Below are 16,741 nucleotides of genomic sequence, written 5' to 3'. Positions count from 1 at the left end.
CTTAGTTCTAGTGAAGGGAAATCTTAACGCTACAGCATACATTGATATTCTAGGTGATTTTGTGGCAGCAGTTTGGGGAAGGCCCTTTCCTGTTATAACATGACAATGCCCCCGTGCACAAAGCCAGGTTCATACAGAAATGGTTTGTCGAGATCGGTGTGGAAGCACTTGACTGGCCTGCAACAGAGCCCTGACCTCAATCTCATCGAACACCTTCGGGATGAATTGGAACGCCGATTGCGAGGCCAGGCCTAATCGCCCAACATCAGTGCCCCATCTCACTAATGCTCTTGTGGCTGAATGGAAGCAAGTCCCACAGTAATGTTCCAACTTCTAGTGGAAAGCCTTCCCAGAAGAGTGGAGGCTGTTACAGCAGCAAAGGGGGGGGGGGGACCATCTCCATATTAATACCCATGATTTTGGAATGAGATGTTTGAGGAGCGGGTGTCCACATACTTTTGGCTGTGTAGTGTATCATGCCACTGCTGTAAACCTGTGAGAAGACAGGACAGGAAATGCATGTAGCTACTGTGTGCTGTCAAAACAGCAGAGAAAATAAACCTTTAATTTCTGACTTATGAAGGTTTAGTTATACATTACGTGTGGTCTTCTGCATATAAATACAATTTTATATATAGATTCTTTAGCTCATACTTGCTACAGATACCTTACAGACTGGATGTTAACTTATAGTCAGCCTCCAGTGTCACACCTACAGTATGTCACATGAAATTGGCATAATGGTCAAAATTATTCTGATTTGTCCTTTTAATATAACGCTTTCACATTGATTTCAAATGTTAAGTGATACATCTTTACTCCCTTGGCCAGGCAGATTGTCTTGTGATTTTTTTTTTTTAATATTTCAGTACTGTGGTAGAATGAGCAATTAAAAGGTATTTCCCAGTTTGCTTTTATACTGTAGAACCATTCCTTAAGTTCTGACAAATGTGTGTTGTGTTTACGGATGTTATTTTGGAATTTGAGCTGTACTTTTTGACTGCTGTTAATAAAAGTTTATTTTATGCAAAAGTTGAATGTTTGTGAGATCATACACTTTAACTCCACCACACATCAGTTTCACTCATTTAAATTAAAATAGATCAATGTGTAATTAGGTCATCTTTATTAAAACTTTTTTTTTTTTTTTTTTTACAAAAAGAACAGTTGAGGACTTCTGCATTGCCAGTCACACCGATAGTAGTGCATCTGCATAATTTTAACATTTGGCAAAAACAATATCTGAATCATCTTATACATAAAGTTTAGATACGGTGACATGACAACGGGATACATGTAGGGATTAATTTTAAATGCCGAATTCTATGGCTTGGTGACGTAAGAATTTTCTAGAAATCATGCTTAATTAACCCTATGGTCAGAAGTATTTAAAAAAAAATAGGGGCTAACCATTGTACAAAGATAACCATCTCATGCCAAATGCATACAAGTCTCAACACACAGAATCTGAGTGAACATCACATTTTAGGATAGAACGCATCCTTCCCATAAAACATCGTGCAACAGTTGATCCGACCTTAAAACAAACTCAAACACTAAAGCCATTTGAAATGCACGTAACAGAAAATTAAAGTGCACTTAAAATTATACAAATCCAAAAATAGTCCATTTCAAAGAAGACAGTGTTTTAAAAAAAAATGGTATCTACATATGTATAAAAATGAAATAAAAGTTAACCTTTTTCAGTATTACATTTTTTACAACTGCAAAAGGTGATATAGGACTTTCTATATCATAGTATACGCATATACTGTCACAGGGTAGTATAACCCTGCAGTAGCAGAGAGGGAGTGGGGGGGCAACGCTCAGATGCAGGTGTAAAAACAGTGAATTAAGAGACTGCATATTTATCCAAAACATACAAGAAAAACTACCTTCATTTTTTTCAGACCAAGTCCCATTTTGATTGAGGCCTCTTGACATAAACTTTCTACCTAAGGTACAACAAATCAGTTGATTCCAAGGAACACTCAGAGCCAGATCGAGAGGTCGGTAAAGAGGAGGTTGAGGCAACACACAGCTGCCTACCTGCCCCTCCTTTAGCCAGCCGCTGTAGGTCTGTAGAGTCTGGAGAATCTAAGGCACCTCAGAACCCTGATAGATGATTTGGCTTGTGTTGACCTCTAGTTCCCCTCTTCCATATCCCTGTCACCATATGTGCTCCAGGAAGAACAGCATGTTGTGATTCCAGCAGCGACCGGCCACATCGCGTGACGTGACAGACGTGTTGCAGCGTGCTTCACCCTCCGGCCTGTACAGTTAGTTCACCATGCAGTACAAACAAAACACTCCCCTACTTATTGAGGACAACAGAGACTTAAAGCACAACTGTGTACAGACAGACCTGGATAACAGCTTGTAAACCTAAAGTAGGGACATTGACAACCACAAACACTTCTGGGCAGACAAACCCCCCCCCCCCCCCCCCACACAGCAAAGCATTTAGATCTGTCCTTTCCGATGCCAGCCCCCCCATGTCCCACATCTCCTCTCATCACACTGTAGAGCTAGGAGGGGCCCAGGAGGACACATGCATAGTAGTGAACTAGAGCTCAAAAAATAATTGGTCTAGAGGACACCGTCCTTATCTGTTAACATTAAGAACATGTGTGGGCCCCATAAGGGAAGGTAGTATTCAACCGCTTGTCTCTGGAACATCACGCACAGATGGCATAGTATTGTACTGCAGTAACCATGTGGGTTGGAAATTTAGATACAAATCTCTTTAAAAAAATGATAAGAGCTATGGTCTCAGGTAAAATAAAAATATATTTAAAAAAATAATTTTACAAAAAGTGCTTGAATCAGTCTGGAGTCTCTGTCACTTTCCCATGCTGACAGCAAAATCAGTCTGGAGTCTCTGTCACTTTCCCTTGCTGACAGCAAAATCAGTCTGCAAGACTCAGTAGAAAAACAAAACAAAAAGCAGTCTTCTCAATTTTGGGTCCAAAAACAGGAAATGTGTGGAGTTATCACTTGGGCACTAGCCCGCGGGATTGTGGGTATAAAGGATGTCCTGGGCTGGAGGGGCTGTATGGAGAGTTGGGGGTGCGAGAGGTAGGGGTACCAGTCTTCTTACCCGTTTTAGGTCGGCTGGTTGGAAGAGAAGAAGATAACGTTTTTTGTGTGTGTGTGTGTGTGTGTGTGTGTGTGGGGGGGGGAAGACATCGATGTGGAAACATCATTGGATGGCTTCTAAATTTGCTTATGATTATTGCTTTATAAACCCTGTGGTATCGAGTAGACCTGTTATACTAAACAGGAAGAAACCCTCCCTACTGAAATAACTAAGGACAAAACCCAGAATGGCACTGGAGGGAAGTGACCATTTTATAGCTCCTGACCAATTATGCTATTTTTTTTGCGCTGATCGTAACTTTTCTTTGCACATAATGTTGCCGTCATTGATTCTTATGACAGAAAAGAGCTTCTGGACATCAGAACAGCGATCACTAACCTCGATTAAGAACGAAGATTTCTACTTCGAATGAGTCGGAGGTGAAAGACATTGGTTATATTTCAACCACATAAAATATGCATCCGGCCCAAACTGAACTCTTTTTTTTCAGAAACATTGGGTCGTTTTCACAGCTTTCTACTTCCATACAAAACAGTTAAAACTAATGTCCAAACGACATCAGTTTGTTTCTATTATTGTCTTTTATCCCCGGTCCCTAAACGTCTTTGCTCCACAAATGAAGATGACATCTATGAAGTTTCTGTCAACTAGATTGAAGCATTCATTCTATAAAATGTATGACATTCTGTTGAGTAATGGTTTATTTAATCTTCTAGGGCAACATATAATGACCGAAGAGAAGCTGCATGGATCTAATTATAGACAAGTTGACTAACAAATAGCCTACAGAAAATGTTGGAAATTACAAGCAGAAACATATCTAAAAATAAATAAATTAATAAATACATTTTAAAAAATCTGGGAAATTAAAAAAAAATATTCTCCACCCCATCAAATATTTGTTCCACCGACTGACTGTAGCCTGCAGTGCATTTTCTATATTAGCAGGACAGGGTTTGGTGTGGGCCTTAGGTTTTCACATGTAGTCAGGCGGTTGCGGATGGGTTATTAGCAATTGTGGGTGGGTGCAGCTAAATAAACAGCTGACCCACGCACCACATTATTTACCAAGAGATTTTCTTTATTTTTTGTAGCTGTCCATTTACCACCACTAAGACCACACTCAAAGAGCGGTATAGGGCCATAAGAAAATGCTCACCCAGAGGAGGCGCTCCTAGTGGCCAGTGACTAATGCAGGGAAACTGAAAACCATTGACCTAATTTCTACCAGCATGTCACCTGTGCAACTAGAGGTGGGGGGGAAAAAAAACGGACGTACATATCCCAACCAGAAGCCATGGATTACAGGCAACATCCGCACTGAGCTAAAGGCTAGAGCTGCCGCTTTCAAAGAGCGGGACACTAATCCGGACGCTTATAAGAAATTATTCTACGCCCTCCAACGAACCATCAAACTGGCAAAACGTAAATATAGGACCAAGATCAAAACCTATTACACCGGCGCGGACGCTCAGAGGTGGCAGGGCTTGCAAACTATCATGGATTACAAAGGGAAACCCAGCCGCGAGCTGTCCAGTGACACAAGTCTACCAGACGAGCTAAATACCTTGCTTTGAGGCAACCAACACTGTGGCAAGCAACACAGCACCAGCTGTTCCGGACAACTGTGTGATCACGCTCTCCGTAGCCGATGTGAGGAAGACCTTTAAACACGTTAAACCTTCACAAGGCTGCAGGACCAGATGGATTACCAGAACTCAGAATGCACTGACCAGCTGGCAAGTGTCTTCACTGACATTTTCAACATCTCCCTGACTCAGTTGGTAATACTTACATGTTTCAAGCAGAACACCAAAGTCTCGGTGCCCAAGAACGCCAAGGTAACATGTCTAAATGACTATCGCCACGTAGCACTCACATTTTTTAGCCATGAAAAGCTTTGAAAGGCTGGTCATGGTTCACAGCCTGGACCCACTCCAATTCGCATTCCGCCCCAACAGATCCATAGATGATACAATCTCGATTGCACTCCACACTTCCATTTCCCTTTTGGACAAAAAGGAACACGTTGGAATGCTGTTTATTGAAGGCTGAGCTGAGGTCAACACCATTGTCCATTCCTCTCCAAGCTCAGCACTAGCTAAGGACCCTGGGATTAAAATACCTAATCACTAAGGAATTATCATGGTCCACACACACCAACAGTTGTCAGGAGGCTGAAAAGATTTGGCATGGGCCCTCTGCAGCTGGGCCTTCCGAGTGGCGCAGCAGTGCTAGAGGCTTCACTATAGCCCCGGGTTCGATCCCAGGCTGTGTCACAGTCAGCCATCACCAGGAGACCCATGAGACGGTGCACAATTTGCCCAGCATCGTCCGGGTTATGGGAGGTTTTGGCCGGCCGGGATTTTCTTGTATCATCGCGCTCTAGCAACTCCTTGTGGTGGGGCTGTGCGCCTGTAAGCTGACTTCGGTCGCCAGTTGTACACCGTTTCCTCTGACATTGGTGCGGCTGAAGAAATAAAAGCTGAAATAAAATCAATCATTCTCTCTACTATTATTCTAACATTTCACATTCTTAAAATAAAGTGGTGAGCCTAACTGACCTAAAACAGGACATTTTTACTAGGATTAAATGTCAGGAATTGTGAAAAACTGAGTTTAAATGTAGTTGGCTAAGGTGTATGTAAACTTCTGACTTCAACTGTACGTCAGAATGCTGTTCATTGACTATAGCTCAGCCTTCAACAACATAGTACCCTCAAAGCTCATCATTAAGCTCGAGGCCCTGGGTCTGAACCCCGCCCGCCCTGTGCAACTTGGTCCTGGACTTCCTGACGGGCCGCCCCCAGGTGGTGAAAGTAGGAAACACCACTTTGCTGATCCTCAACACAGGGGCCCCATAAGGGTGCGTGCTCCATCCCCTAATGTACTCCCTGTTCACCCATGACTGCATGGCCACGCCTCCAACTCAATCATCAACTTTGAAGACGACAACAGTAGTAGGCCTGATTACCAATAATGACGAGACAGCCTATAGGGAGGAGGTGAGGGCCCTGGCAGTGTGGTGCCAGGAAAATAACCTCTCCCTCAATGTCAACAAAATGAAGGAGCTGATCGTTGAAAAAAGTGGAGGGGGCACGCCCCGATCCACATCAACAGGACCGCAGTGGAGAAGGTGGAAAGCTTCAAGTTTCTCTGTGTAAACGTAATTGACGATCTGAAATGGCCCACCTACACAGACAGTGTGGTGAAGAAGGCTCAGTGCCTCTTCAACCTCAGGAGGCTGAAGAAATTCGTCTTGGCCCCTAAGACCCTCAGAAACTTTTACAGATGCACAATTGAGAGCATCCTGTCAGGCTGTATCAACGCCTGGTACGGCAACTGCTCCGCCCACAACCGTACGGCTCTCCAGAGGATAGTGAGGTCTGCACAACGCATCACCGGAGGCAAACTACCTAGTCACTTTAATAAGATTTACATACTGCTCTAATAATTTAATGTGTATATACTGTATTTTAGTCAATGCCACTCTGACATTACTCATCCTAATATTTATATATTTCTTTATTCTATTTTACATTTGTGTATTGTTAAGATACTACTGCACTGTTGGAGCTAGGAACACAAGCATTTCACTACACCCACAATAACACTTGCTAAGAATGTATGTATATGTGACCAATAAAGTTTGATTTGAATAGTTAGTCCGGGTAGTTATTTGGTTATCTGCATTAACACTTTTTGCACCAAATATTTTGACTCATCACATACGATGTGGTTAATGTTTATTATCTCTCCTGCTGCCTAGTCACTTTATTCACTACATTAGTAAAAGTATGTAGACACCTGCTCGTCAAACATCTCATTCCAAAACCATTCATATGAAGTTGCTGCGGGGACTTCCTTTCATTCATCCACAAGAGCATTTCTGTGGTCGGGCAATGATGTTGGCCGATTAAGGCTGGCTCGCAGTAAGCGTTCCTATTCATCCCAAAAGGTGTTCGATGGGGTGGAGGTCAGCGCTCTGTGCAGACCAGTCAAGTTCTTCCAAACCGATCGACCATTGATTTCTGTATGGACCTCGCTTTGTGCACAGGGGCAATGTCATGCTGAAACAGGAAAGGGCCTTCCCCAAACCGTTGCCACAATGTTGGAAGCACAGAATAAATGTTGAATGCCATTGTATGCTGTAGCATGAAGATTTCCCTTCACTGGAACTAAGTGGCCTAGCCCAAACCATGAAAAACAGCCCCAGACCATTATTCCTCTTCCACCAAACTTTACAGTTGGAACTATGCATTGGGGCAGGTAGCATTCTCCTGGTATTAGCCAAACCCAGATTTGTCAGTGGGACTGCCATCACTCCAGAGAACATGTTTCCACTGCTCCAGAGTCCAACGGGTGGTGAGCTTTACACCACTCCAGTCCACGCTTGGCATTGCGCATGGTAATCTTAGGCTCGTGTGCGGCTGCTCGGCCATTGAAAACAATTTCATAAAGCTCCCGATGAACAGTTCTTGTGCAGATGTTGCTTCCAGAGGCAGTTTGGAACTCAGTAGTGAGTGTTGCACTCGGCGGTCCCGTTCTTTGAGCTTGTGTTGCCTACCACTTTGCAGCAGAGCCGTTGTTGCTCCTAGACCTTTCTACTTCACAGCACTTAGCTCACGTGGACAGTCTAGCAGAAATTTGACAAACTGACTTGTTGGAAAGGTGGCATCCTATGACAGTGCCACGTTGAAAGTCACAGATCTTCAGTAAGGCCATTATAATGCCAGTGTTTGTCTGTGGAGATTGCATGGCTATGTGCTCGATTTTATGCACCTGTCAGAAACAGTTGTGGCTGAAATAGCCAAATACACTTATTTGAAGGGGTGTCCACATACTTTTGTGTGTGTGTGTGTGTATGCATGTATGTATGTATGTATGTATGTATGTATGTATGTATGTATGTATGTATGTATGTATGTATGTATGTATATATATATATATATATGTACATATCTACCTCAATTATCTTGTACATCCATTAAGGACTAGTACCCTGTGTATATAGCCAAGTGATCATTACTCATTGTGTATTTATTCCTTGTGTTACTTTTTTCTACTATTTCTCTATTTACATTTTATTTCCCCCCCCCCTTGTAAGCATTTCACTTTTAGTCTACACTTGTTTACAAAGCCTGTGACAAATACAATTTGTACAGAATGGGACAGAGCCTTACCCAGACTTTGGTTTCTTGACTGCCCCAGTGCTGGTGTGCTCGAGGCTGCTGTGGAACCTGGAGGCATCCACCTGGATCGCATCCTCTTCCCGCAGAGCATCCTCCAACGCTGCTGCTACCGTGGGCGCTATGACTGGCCCCTCGTACTCCTTAGTGGTCCGAGCGGGAAGGTCCATCTCCAGCATCAGGATATTCTCAGACTGGGGAAACAGACAGAGAGGAGGGGGACTGCTACCACTCAGAGGACAAGGCGTGAGTCACAGTCACCAGGGACAGAGGGACGGGAGAGAGAGCAGAGGGACGGGAGAGCAGAGGGACGGGAGAGCAGAGAGAGAGGAGAAGACAGAGGGACGGGAGAGCAGAGGGACGGGAGAGCAGAGGGACGGGAGAGCAGAGGGACGGGAGGAGAGCAGAGGGACGGGAGGAGAGCAGAGGGACGGGAGGAGAGCAGAGGGACGGGAGGAGAGCAGAGGGAATAAAGAAGATCATACCTTGTATCTGACGTCAGCCATCATCACCATGGACGTGCGGGCGTGCTGACTCAGGGGTCTTCTGTAGCCCACCGCTGACACTGGTCTGGTCATCATCTGCTGGTCACTGTCAAAAAGACAGCCATACAATTTGTATGTGTTCCTTCCTACACGAGGGATTTGCCAACCACTTAGGTCAAACCCTGTGCATGTATGCATTACTGCAGCGTGTTTTGTACACATATTTGACCATGTGTATGTCTAACTACTACTGCATAATTCATGTGCACATACTCCTCTATGCGTGTGATGGGACGCATCTTCCAGTGGTCGTCTTCCTCGTCGAACAACGCCCTGTTCACAATCTTATTCTTCTCCACCATGGGGATGAAATTCTCAATGATGAGATGCCTGGCAGACAGAATAACAAGGTCAGGGGGATCCTCCTAACAGCCTGAGGATACTATTACTGATAATAGGACGAAGCCTAGGCAGTCATGGGACGGGGGGAACCAACCACAGTACAAAACCTCATCTAGAACAACTCTCCTTGTTACTTCCTGATATTCAAGGAAAAATCCAGGTCAAAGCTAATCACTCATGTTTATTCCAGGAATGTACTCATTGTCAGAGGGGAACAACTAAAATAGACTACATTGATTTTTTATTTTAATAGGGTGTGTGAAATGAGAGATGTGTGCTGGTTGGTTGCCTGACAGGGTCCATACTTGAGTTTGAGGTCCCTGGTCAACTCGTTCTGGGTCTGTTCCAGCTCCTGCCTCTCCTTGATGTGGAACTCCTGGACCTCATAGATCTCAGTTTTCACTGCCTGCAGCTTCGCAAACAGCTGGAGAAAAATCAGAGGGATAATGAGACCGAGCACAACAGGAGACGAAAACACCATAGTTTCAGTGTAAACAAACAAATGTTCCAGGGAAAACTGAACACGTTGTGCATGCCACAATCTCATTTGAACTCTAGTGAACTGACAACGTAAAGGACAGTTTTCTATGGAATCAAAAGGTGCTATTTTGCTACAGTTCCTGATCGACCTTTTTCAGCTTCTTGGTCTTGATGTCTACTTCCTGTTGTAGAGAGCTGTACGTCTCCTTCAACTCCAGGGTCTCCTCGTCACGATTCTCCACCTGCTGTTTCATCTCCCTCTCTCTGCGTTTCTACACTCACACACACACGCACGCACGCACGCACACACACACAGTAAGGGCAAGGATGTGTAATCCCACAAAGAACACTACTCACATAAATCATTTAACTCTTCCGATCAGATGGCAAATGAATACTATACAATTGAATGTTCAATTGTCTCCATCAATAAAAGTCCATCCATACACACATATCACCTGCTCAGCAATTTCCTGTCTCTTCTGTTCCAGGATCCTTTGTTGTTCGTTGGTGTGGTCCACAATGTTCTTCCCACCCATCAGAAGCTTACTCTCCATTGCCTGGGTGAGGACACAATCATGAGGTGTGAGGGGAAACACACAAAATAGCAGTGAAACGTTTGGACACACCGACTCATTCAAGGGTTTTTGTTATTTTAACCATTGTCTACATTGTAGAATAATAGTGAAGACAAACTATGAATTAAACACATGGAATCATGTAGTAAACAAAACAAAAACAACAAAATAAGTGTTAGACATTCTTCTAAGTAGCCACCCTTTGCCTTGATTACAGCTTTGCACACTCTTGGCATTCTCTCAACCGGCTTCACCTGGAATGCTTTTTCCCCCACATATGCCGAGCACTTGTTGCCTGCTCTTCCTTCACTCTGTAGTCCAACTCATACCAAAGCATCTCAATTGGGTTGAGGGCTGGTGATTGTGGAGGCCAGGTCATCTGATGCAGCACTCCATCACTCTCCTTCTTGGTCATATAGCCATTACACAGCCTGGATGCATGTTAGATCATAGTCTTGTTGAAAAACAAATGATAGTGGGACTAAGCGTGAACCAGATGGGATGACGTATCGCTGCAGAATGCTGTGGTAGCCATGCTGGTTAAGTGTGTCTTGAAATCTAAATAAAATCACAGACAGTGTCACCAGCAAAGCACCCCCACACCATCACACCTCCTCCATGCTTCGCTGTGGGAACCACACAAGCGGAGATCATCTATTCACCTACTCTGCATCTCAAAGACACGGCGTTTGGACCCAAAATCTCAAATTTGGACTCATCAGACGAAAGGACAGATTTCCACCGGTCTATAATGTCCATTGCTCGTGTTTCTTGGCCCAAGCAAGTCTCTTCTTATTGATGTCCTTTAGTAGTGGTTTCTTTGCAGCAATTCGACCACGAAGGCCTGATTCATGCAGTCTCCTCTGAACAGTTGATGTTGAGACGTGTCTGTTACGAGAACTGTGAAGCATTTACGCAATTTCTGAGACTGGCATCTCTAATGAACTTATCCTCTGCAGCAGAAGTAACTCTGAGTCTTTCTTTCCTGTGGTGGTCCTCATGAGAGCCAGTTTCATCACAGCGCTTGATGGTTTTTGCGACTACACTTGAAGAAACGTTCAAAGTTCTTGAAATTTTCCGTATTGACTGACCTTCATGTCTTAAAGTAATGATGGACTATCATTTCTCTTTGCTTATTTGAGCTGTTCTTGCCATTATATGGACTTGGGCTTTCTTCTATATACCACCCCTACCTTGTCACAACACAACTGATTGACTCAAATGCAATAAGGGAAAAATAAATTCCACAAATTAACTTTTAACAAGGCACACCTGTTAATTGAAATGCATTCCAGGCGACTACATCATGAAGCTGGTTGAGAGAACGCCAAGAGTGTGCAAAGCTGTCATAAGGGCAAAGGGTGGCTACTTTGAATATCATTTTTATTTAATTTGTTTAACACTTTGTTGGTAACTACATGATTCAATAGTTTTGAGGTCCCCACTATTATTCAGCAACGTAGAAAATAGTACAAATAAAGAAAAACCCTTGAATGAGTAGATGTGTCCAAACGTTTGCCGTGTACTGTATAGAATAAAAAAAGAGAATGTTGGGGTGAAAAGGACCAGAATGTAGTCTCCTCACCTTGACTTTGGCAGTAAGCATCTCGCCTGCTTCCTGCTCCTTTTTCAGGGCGTCCATCTTCCTCTCCTTCTCCTTTAACAGCCTCTGTTTCTCCTCCGCCACCAGACTGTGATCCTCCATGATGGCCTTCCTCTCCCTCTCCAACTTCTCCTGCTGTACACGCCAATAATCTGCACCCACTTTATCAGCTGGTTCTACACCATCATCATCATCCTCCTCCTCCGTCTCTCCATCCTCTATGTCCTCTTCTAGTTCATCCCCAGCTTCTCCAAACCCCCTTCTCCTCCTCCTCTTCTTCCCTGAGCGTTTCCCTAACTGTTCTTTGAGCCGAGCAATCTCTTCCTGGAACTCTCTGAGCAGAGCATCTTTAGGGTCCTCGTTGACGCGGGGCTTGTTCTTAATGTTCTTGGCCCGGTTTGAGTAGCGTAATGTGGTCAGTGTCTCCTCCACGTTGTAAGATGCTGGTCCGATGTTAGCCACCATGACTGTGTGGGCATTGCCCCCCAGGGAGTCCTGTAGCAGGCGGGTGAGCTTGGAGTCACGGTAGGGGATGTGGGTGCTCCTGCCATCCACCAGGGCAGAGATGACATTCCCCAAGGCTGACAGGGACAGGTTAATCTTGGTGGCTTCCTTCAGGCGCTCTCCTTGGGCTCCTGTCTTGGTCTGCCTCTCGCTGCCAGCCAGGTCCACCAGGTTCAGTTTGCCCACTCGAATGTGGTTCTCTCCGTCGACGCCCAGCTCGCTGCACTCGATGGTAATGACGAAAATGGCATGTGACCGGGAACTGTGTTCATTCATATTGGTGGAGCCCACTGAGCGGTTCTGGTTCCCCACGTTCATCACGTGCTCTATTTCTCGTACACTCTTAGTGACGAAGGAGGACAGGTCCTTGACATATACACCCGTGTCTGGCCTCTCTTTCAGCTCCAGCCGGTGGGACTGGTCCTTGGACAGCAGGTCCCTGATCTCCTCCTGGTAGATCTCCAGGTACGAGGCCCTCACCAGGTACTGCTGGTTCTGGGAGCGGGATATGTGTGTGAAGACGTGCTCAAAGGAATTGGGGATTACACCCCTTCTCTCTGGGTCATTGCGCACCCCCTCCATAGTGTAGGTCTTTCCTGTACCCGTCTGGCCGTACGCAAATATGGTACCATTGAAACCAAGTAAGACAGAGTCCACCAGGGGCCTGAAGGTTTCATCATAGAGATCCACCTGTTTGGAGTTCCAGTCGTACACAGAGTCAAATGTAAAGACCTTGGGGTGTTCGTGGGCTGCAGCCCCCCGGGGGTTTCGCACAGCCACCTGGCCCAGCTTCACATCCACCTGCACCACCCTCTCAAAGTTAGCTGCCTGCTCCTTCTCATTCATGGGTCGACAGCGAACCACCACCTTCACCGACTCTCTGGTCTTAGACATCGTGACTGGTCCCCAGGCAAACTGGCCTTGTGTTTCTTTCCTTCAAGTATTGTACAGAGTCAAGAGTTCACAATATCAGAGATGCCAACATCAGAATCTGTAAAAAAAAAATATATATTTTTAAACACATATGATTATTTTCAAATAGCTATTGCCAACACGATTAGTTCATGTTTTCTTTTGTGATTATGAAGAACTTTCTGCACTGTGCATCAAACTTGCTTCCTGGCTACAACGTTTTCAGACAGATAGTTAGCAGCTACAAAACATGGCTAAGAGTACGTGGACACCTGCTTGTCGAACTTCTCATTCCAAAATCATGGTCATTAATATGGAGTTGGCCTCCCCTTTGCTGCTATAACAGCCTCCACTCTTCTGGGAAGGCTTTCCACCAGATGTTGGAACATTGCTGCGAGGATGTGCTTCCATTCAGCCACAAGACCATTTGTGAGGTCAGGCACTGATTGGTTGGGGGATTATAGGCCTGGCTTGCAGTCAGCGTTCCAATTAATTCCAAAGGTGTTCGATGGGGTTGAGGTCAGGACTCTGCAGGACAGTCAAGTTCTTCCACACCAATCTCGACAAACATGGACCTTGCTTTATCTACAGAGGGATTGTTCTTGTGCTGATTTAGCTTCCAGAGGCAGTTTAGAACTTGGTAGTGAGTGTTGCAACTGAGGACAGACTATTTTTTAGCTTGTGTGAGCTTGTGTGGCCTACCACTTTGAGGCTGAGCCGTTGTTGCTCCTAAACATTTCCACTTCACAATAACAACACTGACAGTTGATCGGGGCAGCTCTAGCAGGGCAGAAATTTGACAAAGTGACTTGTTGGATAGGTGGCATCCTATGAAGGTGACACATTGAAAGTCACTGAGCTCTTCAGTAAAGCCAGTCCACTGCCAACGTTTGTCTATGGCTGTGTGCTCGATTTTATACACTAGCCAGCAACGTTTTTTTATTTTATTTAACTAGGCAAGTCAGTTAAGAAAATGGTCATAATTTACGATGACGGCCTACCCGGCTAAACCATAACGACACTGGGCAAATTGTGCACTGCCCTATGGGACTCCCAATCACAGCCCGTTGTGATACAGCCTGGAATCAAACCAGGGACGCCTCTAGCACTGAGATGTGCCTTAGACCGCTGCGCCCCTCGGGAGCTGAAATAGCCGAATCCACTTATTTGAAAGGGTGTCCACATACTTTTGTCAATGTAGTGTAGTTAGCAAGCTAACAAAACAACACAGCTGCCCGGGTACCAGCTTGACCTTTCAGTGACATTGCTAGCTAGCTGGTTAATAAAACTAACTAGGCAAGAACACAACATAATTAGGTTAGCTAAACTAGCTACTGTTGTTAACGTTAAGTAATTTCGCTAGCAAAACTTTGAAAAAAGCATTAGTTATTGGCACACACAAAGTCACGTTAGATTGGCAAACTAACTTGATAGTTATCGGTCAGTGCTCCTTAGTGAAAGCGTCGGAATATAATCAACTCTGGTACTTCCTATGCTAGCTAGCTAACGTTAGTTGATTTACGGTAACAAGCTAGCTAGCCAGTTCATCGCTGTGCACAGGCTAAAATAACAAAAATAGTCAAGGCTTTACGCTTATGATAATTATGGCAATTATAGCAACAATAAGATATCTAGCTAACAAAATTGGAGAACATGTTCACATCATCCGGAAACAAATTAGAAAATGTGATTTTGCAAGCCAACTCGTTCACAAAAGACTCGGGACAGCACCCCTAACAACCCTCGATCGGACGGCCTAGCAACGGAAAACGAACACATCCTTTCTCAGGAAAGGACAGTTTGATGATGGGAGGCATCTCCATGTACGAGAACAAACACACAATTAAGGTGAAACTCAGTGACATTGTTCACTAGCTATAATGCAAAATTCACGACAGCATTAACATTGTCCGCTAGTTACCAGTCAATCCAGTGCTTCCACCCAGTCAGCCATTAGAGCAGCCGTTCCTTTGCATCCCAGAAAACTGTCCCGGATGGAGAGGTGCCGGTTATGGCTTTTAACAAAGCAGCCAATCGGAGTCTTTGTCTTGTTATGTAACAGCTAAAGACCTCTCCTCATAATAAATTGAAACAAATATATTTTACAAAATCGTGTCAATATAACTTGGGATATTTTTATATTTTAAAAAAATGCATAGAAAAATTGAACATCTAAAAAGTGAGAACGTGCATTAATTAGTTTAGGCTACAGACATGTATCACCAGTGAAGCCTGAATCTTTTCCATGTCTCTGCACTGTGCACACGCAGGAAGCTCAGTCATCACCACATTTCAGGGTTACTTGCATAAATGCCACGTTACAAGTAATTTTCATCGAAGAGCAATAATACAACTAGTTGGTAGGTACAAAGCTTCAAAACATCAGAAACAGACACAGTGATCATGTTGTACACAAGTATAGTAAACATTTACTGTTGGCCTTATTAGTAATATCACATTACAAGAACGTATGAGGAAGACTGTCAACCTCCCACTATAACTAGTATCTGCAGGATCCGTTACTGCACTCCTGAGAGGTTTATTTTACACCCTCATCCACCAGGTCCAATTTACACAGTATTAAAGAGGAAAAGTAAGACAGTGACATTACACTGGAAGTCTTCTCCACCCAGGGTTCAACAGGGTGAACTGTTGGGGGTGGCAGGTAGCCTAGTGGTTAGAGCGTCGGGCAAGTAACCCGAAAGGTTGCGAGATTGAATCCCATTGCTGACAAGGTAAAAATCTGTCGTTCTGAACCACCCACTGTTCCTAGGATGTCATTATGAATTTGTTCTCCCAAAATAATAGAAACGCTTGAGTAAATGAGGGATACAAAGTATATTGAAAGCAGGTGCGGTGCCTGAGTAATTAACATATATAAATCATTTATAAAAATACTGGGTGGGCCATTGTTTTGGCTACGCCCCCATAGGATGACAATGGAGCATGAGTGGTTTGATGAAAATGTAAACCATATGCCAGGGCCATCCATCTCAGTCACCAGATCGCAACCCAATTGAACACTTATGGTCGATTCTGGATCGGTGCCTGAGACAGCGTTTTCCACCATCATCAACAAAACACCAAATGATGGGAAAATGGTGTCACATACCTTCAATAGAGTTCCAGAGACTTGTAGAATCTACGCTTCAATTGAAGCTGTTCTGACTCATGCCTGTATTAAGAAGTTGTTGGTGTTTCCTGTATTTTGGCAGTGACTTGTTTATAGCTGTGGCTATAAATAAAATACATTTTTATTGGTCACATACACATGGTTAGCAGATGTTAATGTGAGTGTAGCGAAATGCTTGTGCTTCTAGTTCCGACCTAGCAGTAATATCTAACAATTTCACAACTACTTTATACACACAAGTGTACATTAATGAATAAGAATATGTACATATAAATATATGGGTGAGCGATGGCCGAACGGCATTGGCAATAGATGGTATAGAGTACAGTATGAAATGAGTAATGTATGGTATGTA

General features: G+C 44.1%; 1 protein-coding gene across 1 annotated transcript; it reads right to left on the bottom strand.

Moving 5' to 3' along the window:
- Window positions 1–1,109: 1,109 nt before the first annotated feature.
- Window positions 1,110–15,264, bottom strand: LOC110492650 (kinesin-like protein KIF3B). Its single transcript, XM_021567080.3, has 9 exons — window positions 15,175–15,264; window positions 11,820–13,332; window positions 10,115–10,216; window positions 9,806–9,928; window positions 9,482–9,600; window positions 9,048–9,164; window positions 8,775–8,880; window positions 8,284–8,483; window positions 1,110–3,114 (listed from the first exon to the last, which is right to left on the bottom strand). Exons 2-9 carry the CDS (start codon window positions 13,233–13,235, stop codon window positions 2,994–2,996), a joined length of 2,304 nt encoding a protein of 767 aa, XP_021422755.3. The 5' UTR covers window positions 13,236–13,332; window positions 15,175–15,264; the 3' UTR covers window positions 1,110–2,993.
- Between the last annotated feature and the right edge of the window lie 1,477 nt (window positions 15,265–16,741).

This window comes from Oncorhynchus mykiss, chromosome 16 (genome assembly GCF_057628025.1).
Source record: "Oncorhynchus mykiss isolate SJ-2025 chromosome 16, ASM5762802v1, whole genome shotgun sequence".
In the NCBI taxonomy this organism is placed as follows: Eukaryota; Metazoa; Chordata; class Actinopteri; order Salmoniformes; family Salmonidae; genus Oncorhynchus; species Oncorhynchus mykiss.
The sequence above is the reverse complement of the archived record's forward strand: the minus strand, read 5'-3'. Positions and strand labels throughout refer to the sequence as shown.